The sequence below is a fragment of the Chroicocephalus ridibundus genome, chromosome 6 (assembly GCF_963924245.1).
Source record: "Chroicocephalus ridibundus chromosome 6, bChrRid1.1, whole genome shotgun sequence".
Taxonomy (NCBI): Eukaryota; Metazoa; Chordata; class Aves; order Charadriiformes; family Laridae; genus Chroicocephalus; species Chroicocephalus ridibundus.
The window spans coordinates 7,401,927-7,422,089 of NC_086289.1; the positions used below are offsets into that span (position 1 = coordinate 7,401,927).

Sequence of the window (20,163 nt, forward strand, 5' to 3'; positions counted from 1 at the left end):
CCTTCCATGCACAGCCAATCCCAGAAGCTGTGATCCATTGAGATATCCCTACTCAAAGCCATATTCTCTGTTATCCACCTTCATACCACTTAAACTCTTGCCCCTTTCTCATTCCCCCCATGGCTAAACTGTTTGTCCACAATTGGGTTGTGTCCTGATTTGGTGCCAGCAATTCCTTTCTCAGAAGTCTTGATACTGAGATTTAGTTCTCAACCTGTCAAATCATCACTCAAAATGCATCTTCTTACAAATTATTTCAATCACCAAAACTCCCATCTTTCAGACATGCTTCAGTGCTAGCGATGTCAGCCTTATCCCTTCCCCTTTTTCTTGCACTTTTTCTGTGTCTCTTTTCCTGATGCTTCTTATATGCAAGATGCTCTTGCTGAATCATATTCAGGCTGCTCCTAAATACTCGTTTCATCTGTCTCACCTATGAAAGCTGGAAGGACAAGAAGGTGTAAGAGAATCTTCCAAACAAACAAGAACTTTACTGAGTGCTCTGAATTGACTCACTGTTCACCTTTGAAGCACCTAGCACAGTGCTATCTGGCTCAGAATTCCCAATGAGTTTTCTAAGGGCTTTTCCACATTCCTGGAGCAGTTTAAGAAAAATGCAAGCTTTGATGCTGGAAGACAATCCACAACGAACAACCTCGCGACATCTGGGACTAGTGTTTTTGAAGTTTTCTCGTTACCACATGAATCCAAGACACTAGTGGGAACTTTAAGAGGATTTTTCCATCCTTGAAGAGTAAGGTTGCTGACCCCAGTCGTTCTGTCCCAGCATAAACACTTAGGCGTTGTATAAATTACAATGTTTACTTTTTGAATAGACGCCATACTCCTTTATGGCAACTAGGACTGCTGTAAAAACTTGTCACCTGCCTTTCTGTCAGAGCACTGCTGTTAATTCCGACAAAACCACCTCACTTGCACATGTTGGGCCGGCAGACCCTCCTGGAGCCCTCCCGGCTGCGAGGTGGTTGCTCTGGTCCCCCAGAGCGGCCCCACTGCGAGGAGGAGACCTTTGGCCCCACGCGAGAACCCCCTGCCCGGGAAGGCAACACCTCTACCCCCAGGGCCGGGCCCCGGCCCCGGCCCCGGCCCCGGCCCCGGCCCCGGCCCCGGCCCCGGCCCCGGCCCCGTCCGGCAGGGCCGCCAGCCCCGCCCGGTTGTCATGGAGACCAGAGAGGCCGGGCCTAAGGCAGCAAAGCGTCCGTTGATTGGCTGCGTGGCAGAGTCCAATCGGCGGGCGGGGTGTTCCGGCGGTGCCAAGATGGCGGCCAGGTAAACAGGGCCGGGGGGGACATTGGTGCCGGGGTTGTGGTGAGGGGAGGTGGGGGGTGTTTGGGCTGTTCGTGGGGATGCAGGGATGGAGGGCTGGGGGGTGCCGGCTGCCGGCTGCCTGCCCCGGCCCTGGTCCAGAGCTCTGTTCCGCTGCGCCCGGAGCGGGCTGCCCTCGCCTCGCCGGCCTGCCGCCTCCCCCGGGCGGGCGCTTCGTCCGTCCTGTCCCCGGGGGCCGGCGGAGCTCGGCCGTGCTCGGCGGCCGGCCGTTGCGCTGCCCCGGGAAGCCGTCGCCTGGCAGGGCTGGACGTGCTCCCCCGCTGCCCCTGGGAGAGCGGCCATATCGCCCTTAAACTGAAAGCAGTGGTAAACAAATGGGAAGTGGCAAAACTTTACGGAACAAGGAATAATAAAAAAAGAATTAATAGCTTCAGCCTGTGTACTTAAATCTTCTACTTCTCTCTGAAATAGTAAGTATTAGAAGCTTTGTAATGTGCTTGTCTAAAACATCTAATGACAGTTACTTTTCTCAAGAGAAACTAAAACATTTCTGATGATGTGTGTTGCTATTTTTGCTTCTCTCTTATGCAGGCTAATTATGTTTTTATCTCGGAATGGGTCAGCTCGCATAACTCTGGTGACTTTGCAGTGACTTGAAGTGGCTTGGGCCTGTTTAAACTGGAAGATGTGGAGTGGGCTTTTGCCTCCAGGACTGAGTGAAAGTGATGTTGACTTAAGTTCTGATGATGGAGATGAATCGCATGGTTCCTTATCAAAGGAAGATGCAAAAGAAGATATTGAAAGGGTGCAACTTTCTGAATTCCAGGAGAAGAGACCCGAAAGCGATGCCATCAGTGAATCCACTGCGATACCAGTGAGAGGTGGAGAAAACGAATCTCAAACATGCCCTTCTGGAATTTCTGTAAATATGTGGAATGTGGGTATTGTTACAGGTCTTCAAATGTCCAGAGCATAAACACAGCATACTCAAGGTCGAATGGCTAATTTTTGAATTAGAATAACTCAATGTTGAATATTAAGTATACAAATATGAAATGAAATTAAATATGATCAAAGTGCAGTCACTGTAATATACCTTAGATTCTTCCAAGCAGGAATTCAGATAGGAAGTGAATGTAAGTTCCCCCTCCCTGTGCAGTGGTGATCGAAAGCCAGCAGGGAGATGTTTGGATAACTGTACAGTTGTATAAGAACTTGTGTTTCGGTAGTGTATGGGCTCTGAGTTTCTTTGTAACTGCTTTCTGCATTAGTAAGGATTTACAGCTAAATATATCAGCCACTGTACTGGTGATGCCTATCTGCAAAGTACGGGTGTAGCCTTCTGCTTTCTGTAGGGCTTAATTGCAGGCTCATAGTTGCTTATAACCTCTTGAGTTTCCTCTTGCATGTAAAGAGTGGAAAAAAAAAATATAAACAAAGCAATCTGTGTTGTAGGCTTTTTAGCCAAAATAAGAATTGGCAAAATGTAGTTACTCTTGTCCATCTATTGATCCTGCTGTGCAAGGACTACGCTGTCAGAAATACTTGGATTACAGACTACCAGCTAGGCAGTAACAATCACGGAATCAGGAGTGCACAACCAGCATAACTATATCTATTGTCACATCCCATGAGAAATCTGTCGGGTTTGAATAGTCCTGGGATTTAAGGAGGGCAAAAGTCAGACAGAGGTGATGGAAAGATTAGAGCCAGTTCCAGTTTAACACCACCATCAGAGTTAGATGTTCTCAATTCATAAATTTTAATGTCATAGCTATAACAAGGTATTGTGGATAAATATTGTGACAACATTTCTCAGCATATTAGGCAATTTTTTAAAAAATGGTGGGGCAAAAAAAGTTAAAAATACTGATTTGCCTTTTCTTAATCTTGTAGAAATTTTTGGAGCTTCAGAAGAAAAACCGTGAAATGAAAACCCAAGCAAATCAGGGAAACAAAAGCCGAAAAAGAAAGCGCCACAGAAAAGGTGTTTTATGTAATTACAGAATTTATTTTCTCAAAATGGAATTAGTGTCAATTACATTGGAAATGGGATTTGCTGGGCTTGGTATGGGTTTTTTGTTGCTTGTCTTTTGGTTTTTTTTTGTGAGTAGGTTGTTTCGTTTTGATTGCTTTGTTTGTTTTGGTTTTGTTTTTTAAATTCAAAGAATTGAATGCCTGAGTACATGTAGATAGTAGTAGATGGTTGTAAATTGCTACGTAAAGTTCAAGTAGTACATTTGTCCCCTTTTTAAAAAGGAGGTGGAACTTACTCAGTTAATACTGATTTATAATTGCTAAGTTTATTTCAGTAATTCTATAAAACATACTTTTGTGTATTCTGGCTAAAGCTTTTTTACAGATATTGTAGGAGTTTCTTTGTATGAAAAGTCTTACAGCTGAATGGTTTAAATTCACATGATCATTGGGTAAAAATCCTACTGTGTTATTTTTTCAAAGGAAATGTGACCAATTAGAGTTCTGTTAAGTTCATTGGATGCTGTAAGGTATTACTGTGTAATGTGGATTTTTATTTTTTTTTTTTCCCCCTAGAAAAACAGAAAAACAAAGATGAAGTGACTAAGAGGTATAACCAGGTCAATGTAATTATTTAAGCTCTGTTTAAAATGTAAAAAGCTTGACCGCACGCATGGCCAAAGCCTGGCCTTGAACATCATGTCAAATATCTGCTGAAGTTGTTCAGTGTCTCTGTTGGGCAGGCTGAATTTGATACCAGTGATTGCTTGATGGGATTTATTGCTTGATTTTAAAAATCCACACAAATGTATTATTTAATGTAACTTAAAGTGGAATTAATGTTATTCCCAATGATGTTTTGCATATGATTGCATACAAGCTGCTGTTCAGCCTGCTCCTCCTCTTCTTTTTCCTCTTTGGAAGTGTTATGATTACGTCTGGACTCAATGACCTTAAAGGTCTTGTCCAACCTAAATGTTTCTATGATTCTATAAGTTTGATTTCAAGATTGTGGAATTTCACTTACAGAGGGGAAAGAACAATTAATTTCACTTCCATTAAAAACTGTGAATGGGTGAAAAGAGCATGTCTGCCAAATGGAAGAATTTCTTTTAGCTTTGAAAAGAATATTACAATTTGTGGAAAGGGAACTGGTTGTATTAATGACTTTTGTTTGTTTGTCTTTAGTTGTCAACAGTTGGAAAATGAAGATAAATGGAAAGAACTTACACAGTACTTTGGAATCAATGATAGATTTGAATCACCTGTAGCTAGCAGGGCTCCACAAAAGGTGACTGTTGCTACAAAAGCAATGTCAGCTTGTACTTGGCAGTAAAAGAACCCAGCCTTAACTGAGATAGGAATAAAACTCAAACTATTTGAAAGTGAGTAAATGATCAAGTCACTCTGAGGAAGGATTTTTAATTAATTTCCTTTTAGATATCACATGAATTGTACTGGGATTGAAAGGTTGCCGTGCTTTCTTTTGAGACAGTATCCATGCCTGTTTCCTGTCTGGTTTTGTTTTCTATTATTATGAGAGACAGAACATTTCATATGCATTGTTTGACTTTTTCTTTTCATTTTTTTTTAGTTATGTTTTAACTTTAAAATGTGTCACATGAATCCTGTAGTTGACACCAGTGGCTATAGGAATTAGAGGGCCAAACCTGTCCTGCAGTTTTAGTGGATTTATAATGCATTCTGTTCATAAATACTATTGTGTAACTAGTCGTATTTGAAATAACTGGTACAACATGATGGGAAATTTGAGAAACTCGTAATATAATGAGTTCCTCGTAGCATGGTTTGTTTTGTTGTTTTTCTAGTAAAGGCCCGTATATGACATCATGTTCTATGACATCAAATGTTCAGTTAGCCTTCTTCATGATAAATTTCGTAGTTTTCATTTGCCTAAAGTGAGCTTCTGCATGCAAGTCATGAGACATTGTTCGTGTTCTTACTTTAGGTGGGTATTTAGTTGTCATTAAATTGCTCAGGATAGGTCTGGAATGAGGCCCAAAGTGTTAAAATGCAGATGCTTTCCATGTAAGTTCAGAGACTTTATCACTAGTGGAACATCTCATTAATTTCAGAAAAGACATCCAACAGAATTGGCTATCACTGCAACTTCCAGTTGTGCACTTTTTTCTCTTTTCGATTTCCACCTGAATAATTCAAGCTTTTCTCAAGAATTCTATTTGCTATTTTGCTTTTATTTTTTAAAAAAGTACATATTATGAAACTGTCAAATGTGTTTTCTGTAGCATTACTAATATTTAAAACTAGTGAGGCTGTAAATTGTCCCTTGTTATGAAAGAGTGAGTTTTTTGTGAAATTCTGAAGTCGGTGCCTACTGCTGTGCTACCCTTCTGTAGTCCTTCAGAAGCTTCCAACTATAATTTCCAGTAAATATTTACTTCTCGTTGTTACATTATTGGTAAATGTTGTTGTTAAACGAGTTATGTTATATTGATCGTAAAAGTCATTTTGGTATTTTTAGAGGTTAAATTCTGAAGCTTTTTCATTGTTCCCCATAGGACTGCTAGAATTTTTAATTTATTAGCACAGTGGAGTGGCACCGTGCCAGAACTCAGTTTTTGGATAAAGATAAGATCTTAGAACTGTAACGATACAGTGGTAATTGCCATTCTTCATGTTACCTGACACATATATTTCACATTTTGTTTAGAAAGCTCCAGGGATGGAGGAGATAAGCCAGATCTTCAGATGAAATTTTGTTGTGACAGGCATAAACTAGTCCGTGTAATTTTTTTAACCTACAGTATTATCCTGCACATAAGGTGGAACTAATGCAATGATTTGTGCTCAGGCAGCCTTTCAGTGAATTCTTAATTATACTGTCCATTACAATACATAGACAAAGTGATTTGTGTTACATAGAAATTACAGGTTTATGCAGTGTCTTAAAATAAAGAGTTTTATGAAAGAAGTATTTTTAGAAAGGAGATGCTTCCTTTAAACATGTTATTTCTTTTTGTCCTCAAGATATTTGCTTTTCTTTTTCTAGTCTGGCCTTGAACTTAGCATAGAGAAGTCTGTGGCTGAAGGTGACATTGATAAGGCTGAGGAGCTGAGTGATAGATTAGCCATTCGCGAGGTAAGTGGGATATTAATAAAAGCTCTTAGGAAATATTTATTCCTTGTACATCTGTACAAAAAGTGTCTTAAATAACATTCAAGACTGTTTGGGGCATCTTTCCTGTTTTCTAAGCAGATTTCTTTCAGTGATTGAAAGATTTTGCTTCTGATCTAGTAATGCTTGGACAGCTGTATAAGAATTGAAAATATGACCATGAACGATCCCAAGTAACCTGGCTTTAAAGCCTTCATGCTGACTCCACGAGTCAGATGAGTCAGTAACTAGTCCTCTATGTTGAGCTGTTGATTTTTCTGCATGTTCCGAGCCAAGAAAACAGGAGTAGGATGCTCCCTGTGCCTCAGATTTTTCTTTGCATTCCCTTACAGGCCTGAAGAAAGGTTTAGAGCAAAACATGCCCAAATACAGACAGATATACTCACACTTGTGCATTAGTGCTTCTTTCCTATGTATTCCTGTGATAATGAGTTGATAGCTGGAAGAATTCTGAAGAAGAATGGGAGTAGATGGATGTCAAACATGTTACTGTGGCCTTAGAATGATGTTTATAGAATTAATGGATTTTGTTTCTTCTCCTTGTCGTCATTTTCAGTATATAAATGCATATCTAAAAAAAAAAAAATTCAGGTGAGAAACGCCATTTTTCAAGATGTCATCATGTTAGTTGGTGTATCTGAGTAATTTTACGAAGGCTATGCTGCTTTTTGCTACAAAAAGTGGACCTTTTAAATATGTGTGTAGTGCTGAGTGAATATTTAAACTGATGAGGAATCTACCAGATACCTCTGGTAATTACAGTTTCATATAAGTAGTAGTTGGTAGGTATGTATAGTAGGTGGTAGGAGCTGAAGTGTGTAGCTGAAATCCATGAAGGCTGTTGTGCCCACTGCTGTTTGTGTGCAGGGGAGAAAACGCAAGGAAGAAAATTAGGATAAAAGGATAGTTAGAATAGTTTTGAAGCCAGGTAAAAAAAAAAAAAAACAAAACAAAAAAAAAACTAAATAAGTACTATTTGAGGTGAGTGGAGAAGCTCTCAATTTTAAGTCATCTGATTTATACAGTTGAAACTCTAAATATTCCAAACTTGTTTTAGAAATTAATTATACATTTTTGCTTTCATTCTTCTGTGTTGTATACTCTATCTTCACAGAGTTAATGGGAATTTTCTGTCCACTGTATATACCAGCAAAATTCAAAGGTATTAGAAAAGCATCAAGACAGACAAATTCTGAATACTTCTCATTCTCATACAAATATTTGAAATGTTTCCGAAGTATAGCATTTCAAGCTAAGCCAAAATCGCAGATTTAAATCTCTTTAATGCAGTATAATACAATATTGTGATGGCTTTAAAAACAGATGGCTTTTGAAATAGGAAATACAGTTCTTGAGGTTCTGTAAATAAGGTTAGGTAGAACTTAACTGTTCCTCAGCATGTGTTCTTATACAATCATTAAACTGCTACATTTAGTCACTCAGAGCAGGTTCTCATGACTGGACTTTTATCTACCTTTTCACCAGTGATCTCAAAACTTCAATCTACAAAGGTAACAGCTATGGACAGGGATTGGAATGTGTTCTGACTTCCCCTTTAAGCCTGACCAGCTTCTCACAGCGATGCTGTTGTATTACTTTCCATGGGTACAACATGTTGTACTTGCTGTTCTCCTTCACAAATGTCATTATCCCATCTACTCTAAAGTGGTTAGAGTATCATAATCAATAAAACATACTGAGGTTCTAGTGCAAATTGTTTGACTATAAAAACAAATTAATGTAAGAAGTTTTAAGGTTTTGTAATATTTATGATAAGCTGTTATCTGATTTCAGTAGCCATGGGATTGTACAACATCTAGCATATCCCAGGTGCTACAGCAATGTATTATTATTTGTGGAACATTAGCTCCAAATTGTTGACTTTCAAATATTAGCATGTTGTAATTCTGAAAACAAAATGCTTGAAACATTATTAGTATTCACAGCCTTGACTTGGTTTTGGTTAAGTGGGTTTATCTGAATAAATAGTATGTTGAAAGAAGGAAAACTCAAATGACTCTGGCTTGATCTCATGAGGAGCTCTGTCGAGGCAGAAGCCATGTGAATTCACTGGGGTTCTCTGCTGTTGTTAAGATGTGCTACTGCAAGATTCATTTTTCACATCCTTGTGATTTTAAGAAGCTGTATTTTTTTTTAAATGGGTCTTTTAAAACACTCTTTATTCTAAGGAAATCATTCTAACAGTGACTAATTCTGATTCAGTGAAGAACTATGGCAAAGGATTTGATTATGGAAGAGGTGGAGTCAAAAATCATTGTTTTGTATACAAGTACAATTAGTGTTCCTTTCTTATTGTACAGTTTTGTTCAATTGCTACTTTCTTTATCTTTGCAATTTAAAGAAATGTCCATTTTAAAACTCATTTTACATAATACATCTTAGAAGTGAGTTAGTTTTTAAAGTATGTGGCTATTTATATCCCTCTAACTTTCAAATGCAACACAAACCTGTGAGGAAGTCAGGCATGGCGCTATGCTATGACCGTATTGAAGTACGCCCCTTCTGAAGTCTAGTGAAATAAGTGGATGAATTATTGTTCTTTTATCTCGACTCCATCTTTTTATGTATAGTTTTCATTTTTCTTGAGCAGCGTTGCAGGGCTGGGGGCAGGGAGTGGGTGAGAAACAGCTGCCTTCTGTTTGGGGTACAGCCCCCCTTGCAGCCATGTGGAGAGTGTTCAGTGGGTAGGTGTTCTTTTTGAAATCAGGTGTATGGGGTTTTAATCGGCACCATTTTCTTTTGCAAGAAGCAGTGACTGGAACCTGCTGATAAAGCTTTTGCTTTGAGGCACAGATCCCAGAGTTCTTAAAGCCGTTTCCTGCCTTAATAAGTGAAACTAATTTTTGATGTATAACATTTATAAGCCTGTGAAACTGATAGGGCAGCTTCAGTATTTAGAAAAATGAAGCCAAAAATAAACAGATGATGAGAATAAGCGGTAAAAACATGTCCTAAAAAGCAAAGGAATGCCAAAATGATGCTGTCAATATGCTATCATGACACAGTGAGAAAAGGTTTTTAAAAACCAGATTCCTTAAAAATCAATGATGATTTAGGCAATATGCATAATCTAGCAGCTGTGAGTGGATCACTGAAATTTACATCCTAAAAGCCTAAATGATACTACTTCAAGGTTTTGGGTCTTTTGGCTTCCATGTGGTACTTGTTGCGGGTTCTTAAAGGAAAATGTTGTTGTACTGCTGGAAATGAGGCTTTGGGCAACATATTTGTTGCTTTCTTCTGCTCTGACAAATAAGCACAAATGCTGATTTTAAAACTTCTCAATCCAGAATTATTCCAGATTTTAGACTGAGAGAAGTTAGAACTTGGATACCTTGTGCGTGAGGCTCTGTATTTACTAGGGACTGCGTGTGTGCATTCCTGTGTAGCTTTTGAGACTAGCTAAAAGTGCTTTAATCTGTTTTTATTGTCAGTTGCATTTCTAGTAAAAAAAATTCATTGTATTTATGTGATGATGATGATATTCAGTCTAATCTCTTGGCCAACCTCACTATGAAGTATTACCCCTTGTATCCTGTTGTCATCCTAGTTTGTGGGCTAGAAAAGTGATTGCAGCTAGTTTGGGAATTACCAGGATGGCAGATCTCTAACTATGGCATCCTTGGCCATCCCCACAGCATGTTCTCTTCTGGGGTGTTCTGTTTCACTAAGAGTTCTCGTCATCCTGAAATTCTTGATTGCATTATTTTATACATTAGTGAAATTACTCCTGAAAGAATACGGGCATGCCTGCATTATGTTGTACAGAATAATTTAGGCCATCAGTAACGCTGCTTCTTCAGCTAGACTGCTCTAGAACCTTGTCTAGCTCGAGCATCTCCTTGCTGTGTTGCAGTTACAATATGTAAGATCAGCAGTCCTGTGGTGAATTTTTATTGAGCATCAACATAATGCAGGTGCCTCATACTGTTTAGTCTTAATTCACTGTGGATTTTTAAACACTCTATTAGACTGAATTACTACTGTAATATCAAGAACATAGTACTATTAGTATTAAATAACTAGCAATTCCTTGTGCTGGTATAATATGTGCAATTAAGGTTTATTGTTGTGATCCAGTTGCTGTCTTTGTTATAATATTCCAGGGCTTTCAGCATTGGCAGGGAGTCTGTCATGTTTTTAAGTTCTTCTTTTCAAATGTAGAATGGCTTGCTTACACCTATTGTTCGAATACTGCATTTAATGATGACTCGTTTAACTTGAGAGATGCCAACAGAAGTGTTACTATTAATGTGGGAGTTACCCCCAAAATTCCGATACTTTTAAGAGTGAAAGTTGTTTACACGGATGCTTAGCTGGGCTGAGATAAAACGGTTTTCTTGGTGATGCTCAAGATTAGGGTAGATGAGATTTAATGGTAGCAGGTACTTGGCGGTGTAGCTGGGAACAGACACTTGGAATTATGTCAACTTTTCTAATGACTTCGAAAAACCTTTCTGGAATAATATCTTGAAATGTGCTTTAATCGTTCCTACTGTGTTTGTGGGAATCTGCCTAGGTTTTTTATAATAATAAATGTTAATAAATTAGAGCACTGTGACTGTGCATAGTTGGAGGTGTTTATCCTTTTGAATAAGGATGGTATGTGGAGGTACCTGGTAACTTCACTTTGCTGTAGAATAGTTAGGGTTTGGAGTGGTACTTGTAAAAGTTCTTTTCCTAATTAAACCAAATAATTTTAAAAGATCCCTAATATATATAAACCTAAAAATACTTTCCAAGCTTTTTTCCCTTAGAGAAAGAATTTTTCGTAGTGCTTTTGTACGGAAATTGTGTGGTATCTCAGGAAGCAGAATGCAGATTTCTTATGGCTCTAATATTCAGAGACCTAATCTGGCTAAACCTCAAACTTCACATTATGCTTGTGGCTTTTGCCTTAACTGCCTGGTAGGTGGGTGCCACATTGTCTAAGAGTGTGTTAGCCTGAGGACTGTAACTTGAACACCATAAAACAATCTTGACCATATTAGACTTACCTGTCAAGAGGAACTTTTAAAATAGTTTGTAATTTAGTTTGCTAAATTACTTGAGTCGTTGTCAGTCTCTAAATAGCGCAGGCTTTTTGACAGCGCTGTTCCTAAGTGCTTAGCTTAGTGGCTTCTGGCATTTTGTGAAACATTTTTAAAAAGCTGCAATTTATAAGGAAACTATGGTATTATAATCAAGCTTAAATGAAAGATCTACATTGTAATCAATGAAATTAATTGGCTATTCATTGGGATATCATTCTCATGTTAGAGCAAGATCAGTCCTGCTGTTGTCTTCAAAATTTGTTGCATCACTCTTGATCATTTTCTAATGATCAAATTAGTATCTGTTGTCTTTAAGTAACTTCTAGTCACATAATTTAGAATGGGAAGTACACGAGCAAGGTTGTATGTCATACCATTGAGAACCATTCTGGAAGCTGTTTTCCATTAGAAAATCTGGGTAGGATATGATTGATCGCGAGGTCACACACACAGGACTGTTTCAGGTGGACGGGTTATAGTGCTTGATGGGTGCTATATGGTAAGAACTCCTTTTTTTTTTCTTTTTTTTATTGGCAAAATAGAGTTTCATTTCTAAATTCTGTGCAGCATTCACAATTGATCATAGTGCTTTGAGGTACCTGAAGAGATTGATGCAATTGTATGTGGAATCTAACTGAGCGCCAATTAACTGGGAAATCATGGCCATTGAAGGACCCGGGGCAGGGGGTTGGGGGAAAGAGTTTATTTTTTATCTCTGAAGGATTTTCTTTCTAACACTTAGCAGAGGTGCTTCCAAATATCTCTCTTCATTGAGGTTGTTTTCTTTTAACCTTTGGAACATGGCAGGGTTATCACCTAGAATTACATTCTTATGCTCCCTTAATTATGTATATCTTTTCCTTAACAAACCTTAAAAAAAGATTTCAGATGTTACAAGTCTAATTAAAGAGACAGACAAAGCACAGTTTATACTGTAGATTTTTTCTGCAGTTCAATTAATCAGCATGTTTTCTCTTTTAATTAAAACCATTTTAGTAAATTAAAGCCCACAGCAAAACACATATATAATTTGTTTGTAATTAGCTCTTAATTGGTGGTAGTTGAAGCTTAGCACCCTTGGTTTCTTTCTTCATGATTGCCATTTTATTAGCAGCCAGTCATTAATTAATCTTTTTTTCTAATTAGCTTATAAAACTGTTGATGGCACATTATTGTAAATGTGATTTTAAGTTCAAAGCTTGTTAATAAGCTTTCTTACTTAGAAGAACAGAGATAAAGAAATTGCTGAAAACAGTACTACAGTTCTTTTTTTAAAACTGCCTTTCTTATAAGGGGGCTGTGTAAAGCATCTAACAGCTTATAGTTAATTTTTTAATGCTGTGTTTTCTCATGAATGGAAGAAGTTACTTGCATTTAAATGTTTGAATCTGGCAAAGAGCTTAATATTAGAACAGTTTTCTGTCCTTGCTCCATTACTGTGTCATCCCAATATAATTTGATGTTGTAATACACAGCATAAAAATACAACAAAGATATTACAAAGTATTTTACAGTGGAAGTTGAGCACATCATTGAAAGGGGACAATTTTCACTGCAAAATCCGCTCGGTATTCTTGTTTGCTTTATATATTTTATATACGTCAGCAATGGATAACATTCCATAACATAAAAGGAGAAAATCATTGCTAAAGGCAAGCCTGAAATAACTAGATTCATATTTGATGAGAAACTGTAACACTGTATTAGAAGGCTGTTTGGCTTCTCTGGTATGATCATAGGATATTTCAGGACCTGTTTGAATATAGATGTTTCGTTAGAGCTTCTGTAGGTTTAGCATTTTTATGTATCGCACCTAATATTTCTGGAGCAGTTCTTGAATCTGTTGTCTCCTTACGTGTATTGTTCAGCACTGACATTGCACAGTGCGATCTTAATGAAGAGTCTTTGCTTTATGATATTTCATGTTAAACGTCTCGATTTTTCAAGGAAGTTTTCTGGAAGTTACAGTAAATTCTGTTGCAACTTAATAAAAATGTTTACTCTTCTGCCTGAACTTTACATACTATTTCAACTTCATCCATTTCTTTGCTTGTTTTAAAAGTGTTTTATGATGCTGTGCAAGAAACACTAGAAAGGGATAGCTGACAAGGAAAAAATTAAAAATTGGATAAAAAGTAAATGAATAATGTCATATTACTAAAAAGATGAGAGGCTAATTTGTGCCGACTTTTTGCTAATTTTGTTCAAGCCTCAAAATGAGGAGCTGTCACCCGTTCTGTGTAGCACTGATGACAGTGCCAATGATCCATGAAATAAGCTGCCGCTGGCTTTGTTCTGATAAGAATGAACAAATCTGCACAATGTACGGCTCCCAGAATCTCATTTTCATACTTGCATGCAGGCTAAAAGAAATAAGCTGTTTGCAGGCTTGATTAATCAGACATTTGAGGGTTTTTTGTCTCTTTGATCTCTTTCGTCTCCTAGGTAACTTGCTTGACATTAATGTTGAGCTTGAGTAAAGACAATCAGGAATTGTAGACCAAACTGATATAAAAATTAAAGACCTTAACACTTTAAGTACTCCAGTAATGGTTCCGCTTTACTTCAGAAAACATCTGTTTTCATTTAATTAAAGAACAAAAGAGAATGGCATAAATATTTTTCATAGAGACCTGTTATTCCATAAAAAGTTAAAGTATGATAATTGGTATTTTTAAATAAATGCCTTGAAACTGTTCAAAAAGAAGCAAAGCTTCAGAAATCTGTTACAAGGTAACAATTTCAGATGAGCAGAAAATTTATGAAAAATAACGGCTAAGGAGTTTTCATTTTTGCTACATTAAACATCCAGAGTAAGATATTTGACATGATTAGTGGTCAACTTCAAAATGGAAAGGTCTTTGCCCTGCAGAAACTAAGTTGTTTTTTTAAGTTTGTCTTAAAAATATATATATTGTGTTACAAGGATGAACCATTATATCAGCTGTACTACCCAATATGATTTACACACTTTAAACCTGTAAAATTGAAAGGAATTTAAAAAAAAAAAATGTCGCAGTGCGTTTGCTTGAGGTTATGCAGACGCTTTTACAAATCTTCCAAGTGGCTGTAAAGATGAATGCCTCAAGGGTCTAGCCAGGGCCCTGCTTTTCCAACCAGCTAAAGCCCTTATCTTAAATCCAAGCAAAGTACCATTAATCTTTTTGAAAGACCTTTTATGGCTTTTAATATATCCCAAATTAGAACATTTTACACCCTTGGTTCCTGAAATATGGTGATAAAAAGCCTTTAGAGCTTAATTTTCCTTACTGCGTGCTCTGACCAATTTGCAGTTCTTTGTGATAATGTTTAGACACCTTAATTAAAATGCAGCAAAATATTGGATGTTCTATATGGAAAATGCTGATACTTTGACTACACAAGAAATTGTTGTATATATTTTTATTCATGCTTTCTTACTTCTTTTAAGATTGTATTTTATTGAGTTATCTGATGACCTGAAATGGTTTTTTTAAAATGTAAAACCCATTGACCAAGCTTTTATGGATTTCTTTGGGGGTGGAGAGGGGGGGAGTGAAGATGGATGTCTGGGTGTGGGTGGGAGCAGACAATTCTTAATCTGACTAAAATGTCTGTGTGTTTGTTTATATGCGACATATTTGTTTTCAAGTCTTGAAAATTTGACTCTAGCCTAGAAATGGTAACATTAATGCTGCAATATGTTTCTCCTTTTAATTCTACATACATTGCAAAGGATCTTATTATCCCGTTTTTTCCGTACTTTTCAAAGATGGAAGAATTCATTCTGTCTTCCAAGAAATACAGATCAAAAGATTTTGTTCTGCAGCACTCGTGTAGACTTCACTTGTGTATATTTGTATGTGTGTTAAGTGTTCAATAGGCCACTAGAGTATATTTTAAGGAGATACTGTTATTCATCACATCATAGGAGTTTAATTTTGATGTATGTTAGGAGGTAAAATACAATTCAGAAATAAAGGCATGGTTCTGCAGATTGACTTCATCCATCAGATTGCTCTATTTTTTAAGCTAATTAGTCCTGTTTCGATTAACGAATAAGCATTTTTTTTAATAGGTGAGTTTTATCAAGTATTTTTGTATTGCAAGTATATTACAGTTAATAGCTGTCCTTAAATATTAAGTGACCATGCAAATAAGAGAATGTTATGTTCTAGTCTTTGACTTGAGATTTGGCAGTTCAGATGTTGGTATTGAATTTCTGATTACGTAAAATGTTAACGCTCATGGGAAAAATGATGTAGCTCATAATATAAAAGTTCTGAAATATATGGTCACATGGATTATTTTGTACCTCAGGCTGATTCCATAGGTACATATTAATGACCTTACAACATGTGTGAATAGCAGATGAAAAAGTTGTTCAGCACTTTTTTTTTGCGCGTTGTCTTTTTAAAATATTGTGCTTGCTTCTCAATTGTTTGTGTTGCCAGTGTTTAGAGCCTCAAATAAAGCACAAATTGAGGTTGTGCCTACTGCCTACTTGAATGGAGACTCCAGGCCTTCTGCAGAAAGGCTGCTTTCTTGATTCTTGTACCCTGAAAGGACCCTAAGGTAGAATAGCTGGTAGTGATGCTGTTTTGTTTCGCTTTGTTAAAACAATCAGGGTATCAGCCTTCCCACGGGGTAGGTGTCTGATGGGAGAGTTGTAGAAGATGTGTCAGTGCCTCTACGCCTGAACACACATCTTGAGTTCTGTCTCATCTTACCTGGATAAAATGTCTCTTAGGGTAAATAAGAATTGCCTGTATAGATGACGCAGATTATTGAAGCGTATTACCATTAATAATGGAACTTTAACCAAAGTGTTAAGGAGTGTTGTTTTACTTGGGTCTCCCATGCCTCTCTTGTGTGATGCTCCCATGACATTTTGGGAAAATTTAGAATATCCAGTCAGAAACATGTTATCTAACTTGAGTAGCTTTGGGCTGGGTAGGAGGAAAACCTTCTTGTCTGCATCACAGTTTGTAGCAGTTTAGGCTAAATGAATTGCTTGTTTGTCTTGGAGAAAAGTAGTAACCAAATTCTTCCATAATTCATAATTTAGTTGCAGATAATGCCAAATCACAACAGCAATCACAAAATGTAACTACAGTGAACAAGTTATGAATTCTGATTAAGGAAAATAATCTGGTTGTAGTTCACAGTACATTCTGCTATCTTTTATGCTTTATTCGCGCCCCCCCCCCCCCCCCCCGCCTCTGACATTCACTAAAGTGAACTTAATTCTCACAGTGTGAATAAGTTTGTGGAAGTAAAGAAGTATTCACCTATAGCCTATTACAACCCTATTTGAAAAGCATGCTTATTATCACACTAATAATCTAAAAGCTGGTAATGCGAAGACTGAATTCCAGATGGACTCGGAGGACGCTGCTTTATTTACTTCCTGGCAGTCTGATTAAAACATGACTACTGGTACGACTGGAGAATGTGTGGTAGTAGCAGCTCTTCCAGTACAAAACTGTCTTTTTGGGTGTTTTTTTGTATTAGCAAGACCTGATACTATTGTGTTAGCACAGCTGAGGTCACAGGCTGGGCTTAGTAATGGAAGCTGTGTGTGTATATCCGTGTCTATATATTAATTTAAAAAACAAACAAACAAAAGGATCTAGTGGGCTATTGCCCTTTGCTTTTATTCTTGAAAAATGAAGGATTTGGTGAAAAGGATTGCTTGCCTCAGGATCCTACTCCTCTGTATTTCTCTCAAGAGACATTCTTGCTTTTCTGATCTAATAGTACAGCATCAGCCTAATATTTGAAAGATGTTTTAATATCTGTTGACTTTTGAGAAACAATATCAGACCAAGTAATTTGTGAGGCTTAAATTTCATGTGAGCCATTTGCATCTATTCAGTTTTCCTTTGTTCCTTTTTATGTCTTAGCTTGGTGTGAAAATTGCCAAAGCTGCTGCTTGCCGCAACTTTGTTAAAGCCAAGCAAGAAGCAGAGGCTGCCCAAGAAGCTCGAAAGAAAAAGAAGCTTGCTTGGGGGTAAGTCATTTGAGTATGGAATTAAACATTTGTGGTTTCATTGGCACTAACTGTATACAATACAATCTCAGTTAAATTTTTTTTTTTTAGTTGAAATAGGCTTATGGTAATCTTATTTGTTTAGTTTAACCTTGTTGGGTTTGGAGTGGGTTTTTTGTAGTTTTTTTTTTTTAGCTGTGTATGAGACTTAAGTACAGAATTAAAGTATTGATTATATGGCTACATTTGCTTTCATGTCTTTATCACAGTATTAAAAATAAGTTTTTATTTTTGTTGTTGTTAAGAATAGTATGCTTGAATACCTGAAACACATATGCTTATGATTCTTAACATGGTTTTTGTGCTCTATTTCAGATTTGAAGCCAAGAAAAGATGGGAAACAAAGAGCAATATGGGATACATGTAATGCATCCTGTTTTCCTCAGGAGTCAAATACCTGATTTTGCCTGGAGGATCTTTGTTAGCGGCTTCTTAAATCTGAATACAAAATAAACCTCAAAACAAAACACAACAGACCAAATTCCTTCTGTTTCTCTTCATGCTGTTAGGTTACAATATTTTGTTTTGGCATGCATATAATGTAGCAAAAGTACTACGTAAACATCAATATTATGTTAAATATAGTATTTTTCTCCAAAATATTAAAATCTAAGATAATGCATTTGGAGTCTGGTAGAGAACTTTCTGAAGTTGGAATAAAGTACTTTGTCCAAATGTGTTCTATGCTGCACTGCAGTTATGTGTGGGTATAAGGAGAGGGAGAAGCTTTCTTCCTAAGGTTATACAGTGCCACTTCTTGGATTGCTTGAAAGTTTGGGAAGGCACTAAATTAAGAAAAGCAAAACCACTCTACCTGTTTAAAAACATTATTATTTATGTATTTAAGGGCTTAGTAAATATACACGGAAGAAAAATTGGCCAAAAAAAGTCCGTCCTCCCTTTCCTGGGAGGAGCTGGTACTATTCATCATGTCCTGGTGCCATGTGCTTCAGAATATTTCAAATTCCCATTTTCCTTTCCTTCCCAAGAACTCAAGTTTTTTAAGTGTCCTGGTTTCTTTGAGCAGATGCAGTATAGAAATATGTATCTCAAAAAATATCTGAAATGTGTGATGTTGTGCAGTTAGCTGCACCCAAGAAGCAAATGCAGATTTTACTCCCAAGTCAAGTGTTTTACAGATCAATTAGGATTTGAATGTTTATGTTATAAGATTATAACAAGAATTGATGATGATGTTTCTTCAAAATTGTTCTCAGTGAAAAGTAAGGACACATTCAGAACTAATAACTTTTCTCCCTGAAGCTCTTGCATGTATGTTTAGTCACCACAATGCCTGAATTGAATTGGTAATGTAAATGTCAGTTATTGTTAACCAAGATTAATATGTTTCAGGCCAAAGGTATGGTATTAGCGTAATGGTGATTTACTGTGTAAGTACTTGAGGCTAAAACAACTTGCCAACAAATAGCAATTTGAAGTTTTACGGCACCAATTCGAAGAGTTTAGGTTTGCAGTCCAACATGGAATAGTGCATTTTTGTTCATTAGCCCTCAGGATGTTTGATTCTTTTTCTTTTTTAGCAGAGCATCGTATTTCTTTCGCAAAGATGAGAGTTTGCAATATGGTAATCTGCAGTTAGCTGTAATTAGTTACGATGACAGAGTTGAATACAATTGCCAGGATTGTAAATCAGGGGCTAAACAGGTTTCTGCAGTATAACATCATAAATCTCACACTACGGTTTACAAACTATATTAGCTTTAGAAACTTTGGTGTGGAAGGAAACAAATGATCTCTCTTTGTGATTAGAAAGGTAAATTGCATGTTTACTTGGATAAACAAACAGATTACACCATGAACCTTCATCAAGATTTTTCTCAGTTCCAAATGTTCCTGTCCAAAACTTCCAGGTTCTCTGCCCATAATTTCTGGGGTTTTTTAAGCCGCTGGCAGATGAGGGTTAGACACAGTTGACCTTTCTGCCTGCTACGTACTGAAAAGCAGAATGATGCTGATAACTTTGTGCTGAAAACAGCAGCAGTATTCCATTAAATATTTAAAAGTAGTGTATGTTAAACAGATGTATACATTTTCTTGTAATAGTTGCTCTTAATAGTAACGGTATTTATTAGTCAAATAAAGATCTTTATCTAATTGTAAGGCTCTGTGCTGTTTGATATGAAAATGTGCTTTAAAAGAAATCCCAAACCCTTAAAAAGCAGCTATTGTCTGACAGCTTGCCACATCTTGTCACAGCAGTGCATACCCAGCCACCTGTAGTAATTCTCACTTAAAATAACCAATTAGTTTAATGTTAGGCCATTAATAATGTAACTATTTAGGAAGTATGCAGAATACTGGGCATTGGGTTACTTGTGCCATGAACTTAAAAATGATCACATTTCAGGTATTTTGATCAACCTAAAGTATTCACTTAGAATATTAGTTAATTCCCTGAATTAGACCATGTTCAAAAAAAACCCCACCTGCTTAACAGGGAAAATACAAAAGCCCAATACAGCTTCATAGAGATCATCTGAATACGTAATAAAATGAATGCCTAACTGTACCTTTAATAAACATCCTTCTAAGTTGCTGATCTGATTCTAAGAGGTCTTGCATTCCTGACACTTTTTTTTTTTTTTTTTGTAAAGTAGTTTTTCTTCTGTGCTGTGAATTTTGGCCAAACAAGTAAA

General features: G+C 37.0%; 1 protein-coding gene across 2 annotated transcripts; it reads left to right on the top strand.

Annotated features, from left to right (window-relative positions):
* The first annotated feature begins 1,177 nt into the window (after window positions 1-1,177).
* On the top strand, window positions 1,178-19,633 carry FAM204A (family with sequence similarity 204 member A). Of its 2 annotated transcripts, none has more exons than XM_063338958.1 (8): window positions 1,178-1,290; window positions 1,879-2,224; window positions 3,184-3,274; window positions 3,841-3,874; window positions 4,453-4,555; window positions 6,296-6,385; window positions 17,361-17,467; window positions 17,822-19,633. In XM_063338958.1, exons 2-8 carry the CDS (start codon window positions 1,973-1,975, stop codon window positions 17,871-17,873), a joined length of 729 nt encoding a protein of 242 aa, XP_063195028.1. In that variant the 5' UTR covers window positions 1,178-1,290; window positions 1,879-1,972; the 3' UTR covers window positions 17,874-19,633. The 2 variants fall into 2 exon arrangements, with proteins under 2 accessions (XP_063195028.1, XP_063195027.1); XM_063338957.1 differs by lacking the exon at window positions 1,178-1,290 and adding an exon at window positions 1,387-1,757.
* The last annotated feature ends 530 nt before the right edge of the window (window positions 19,634-20,163 follow it).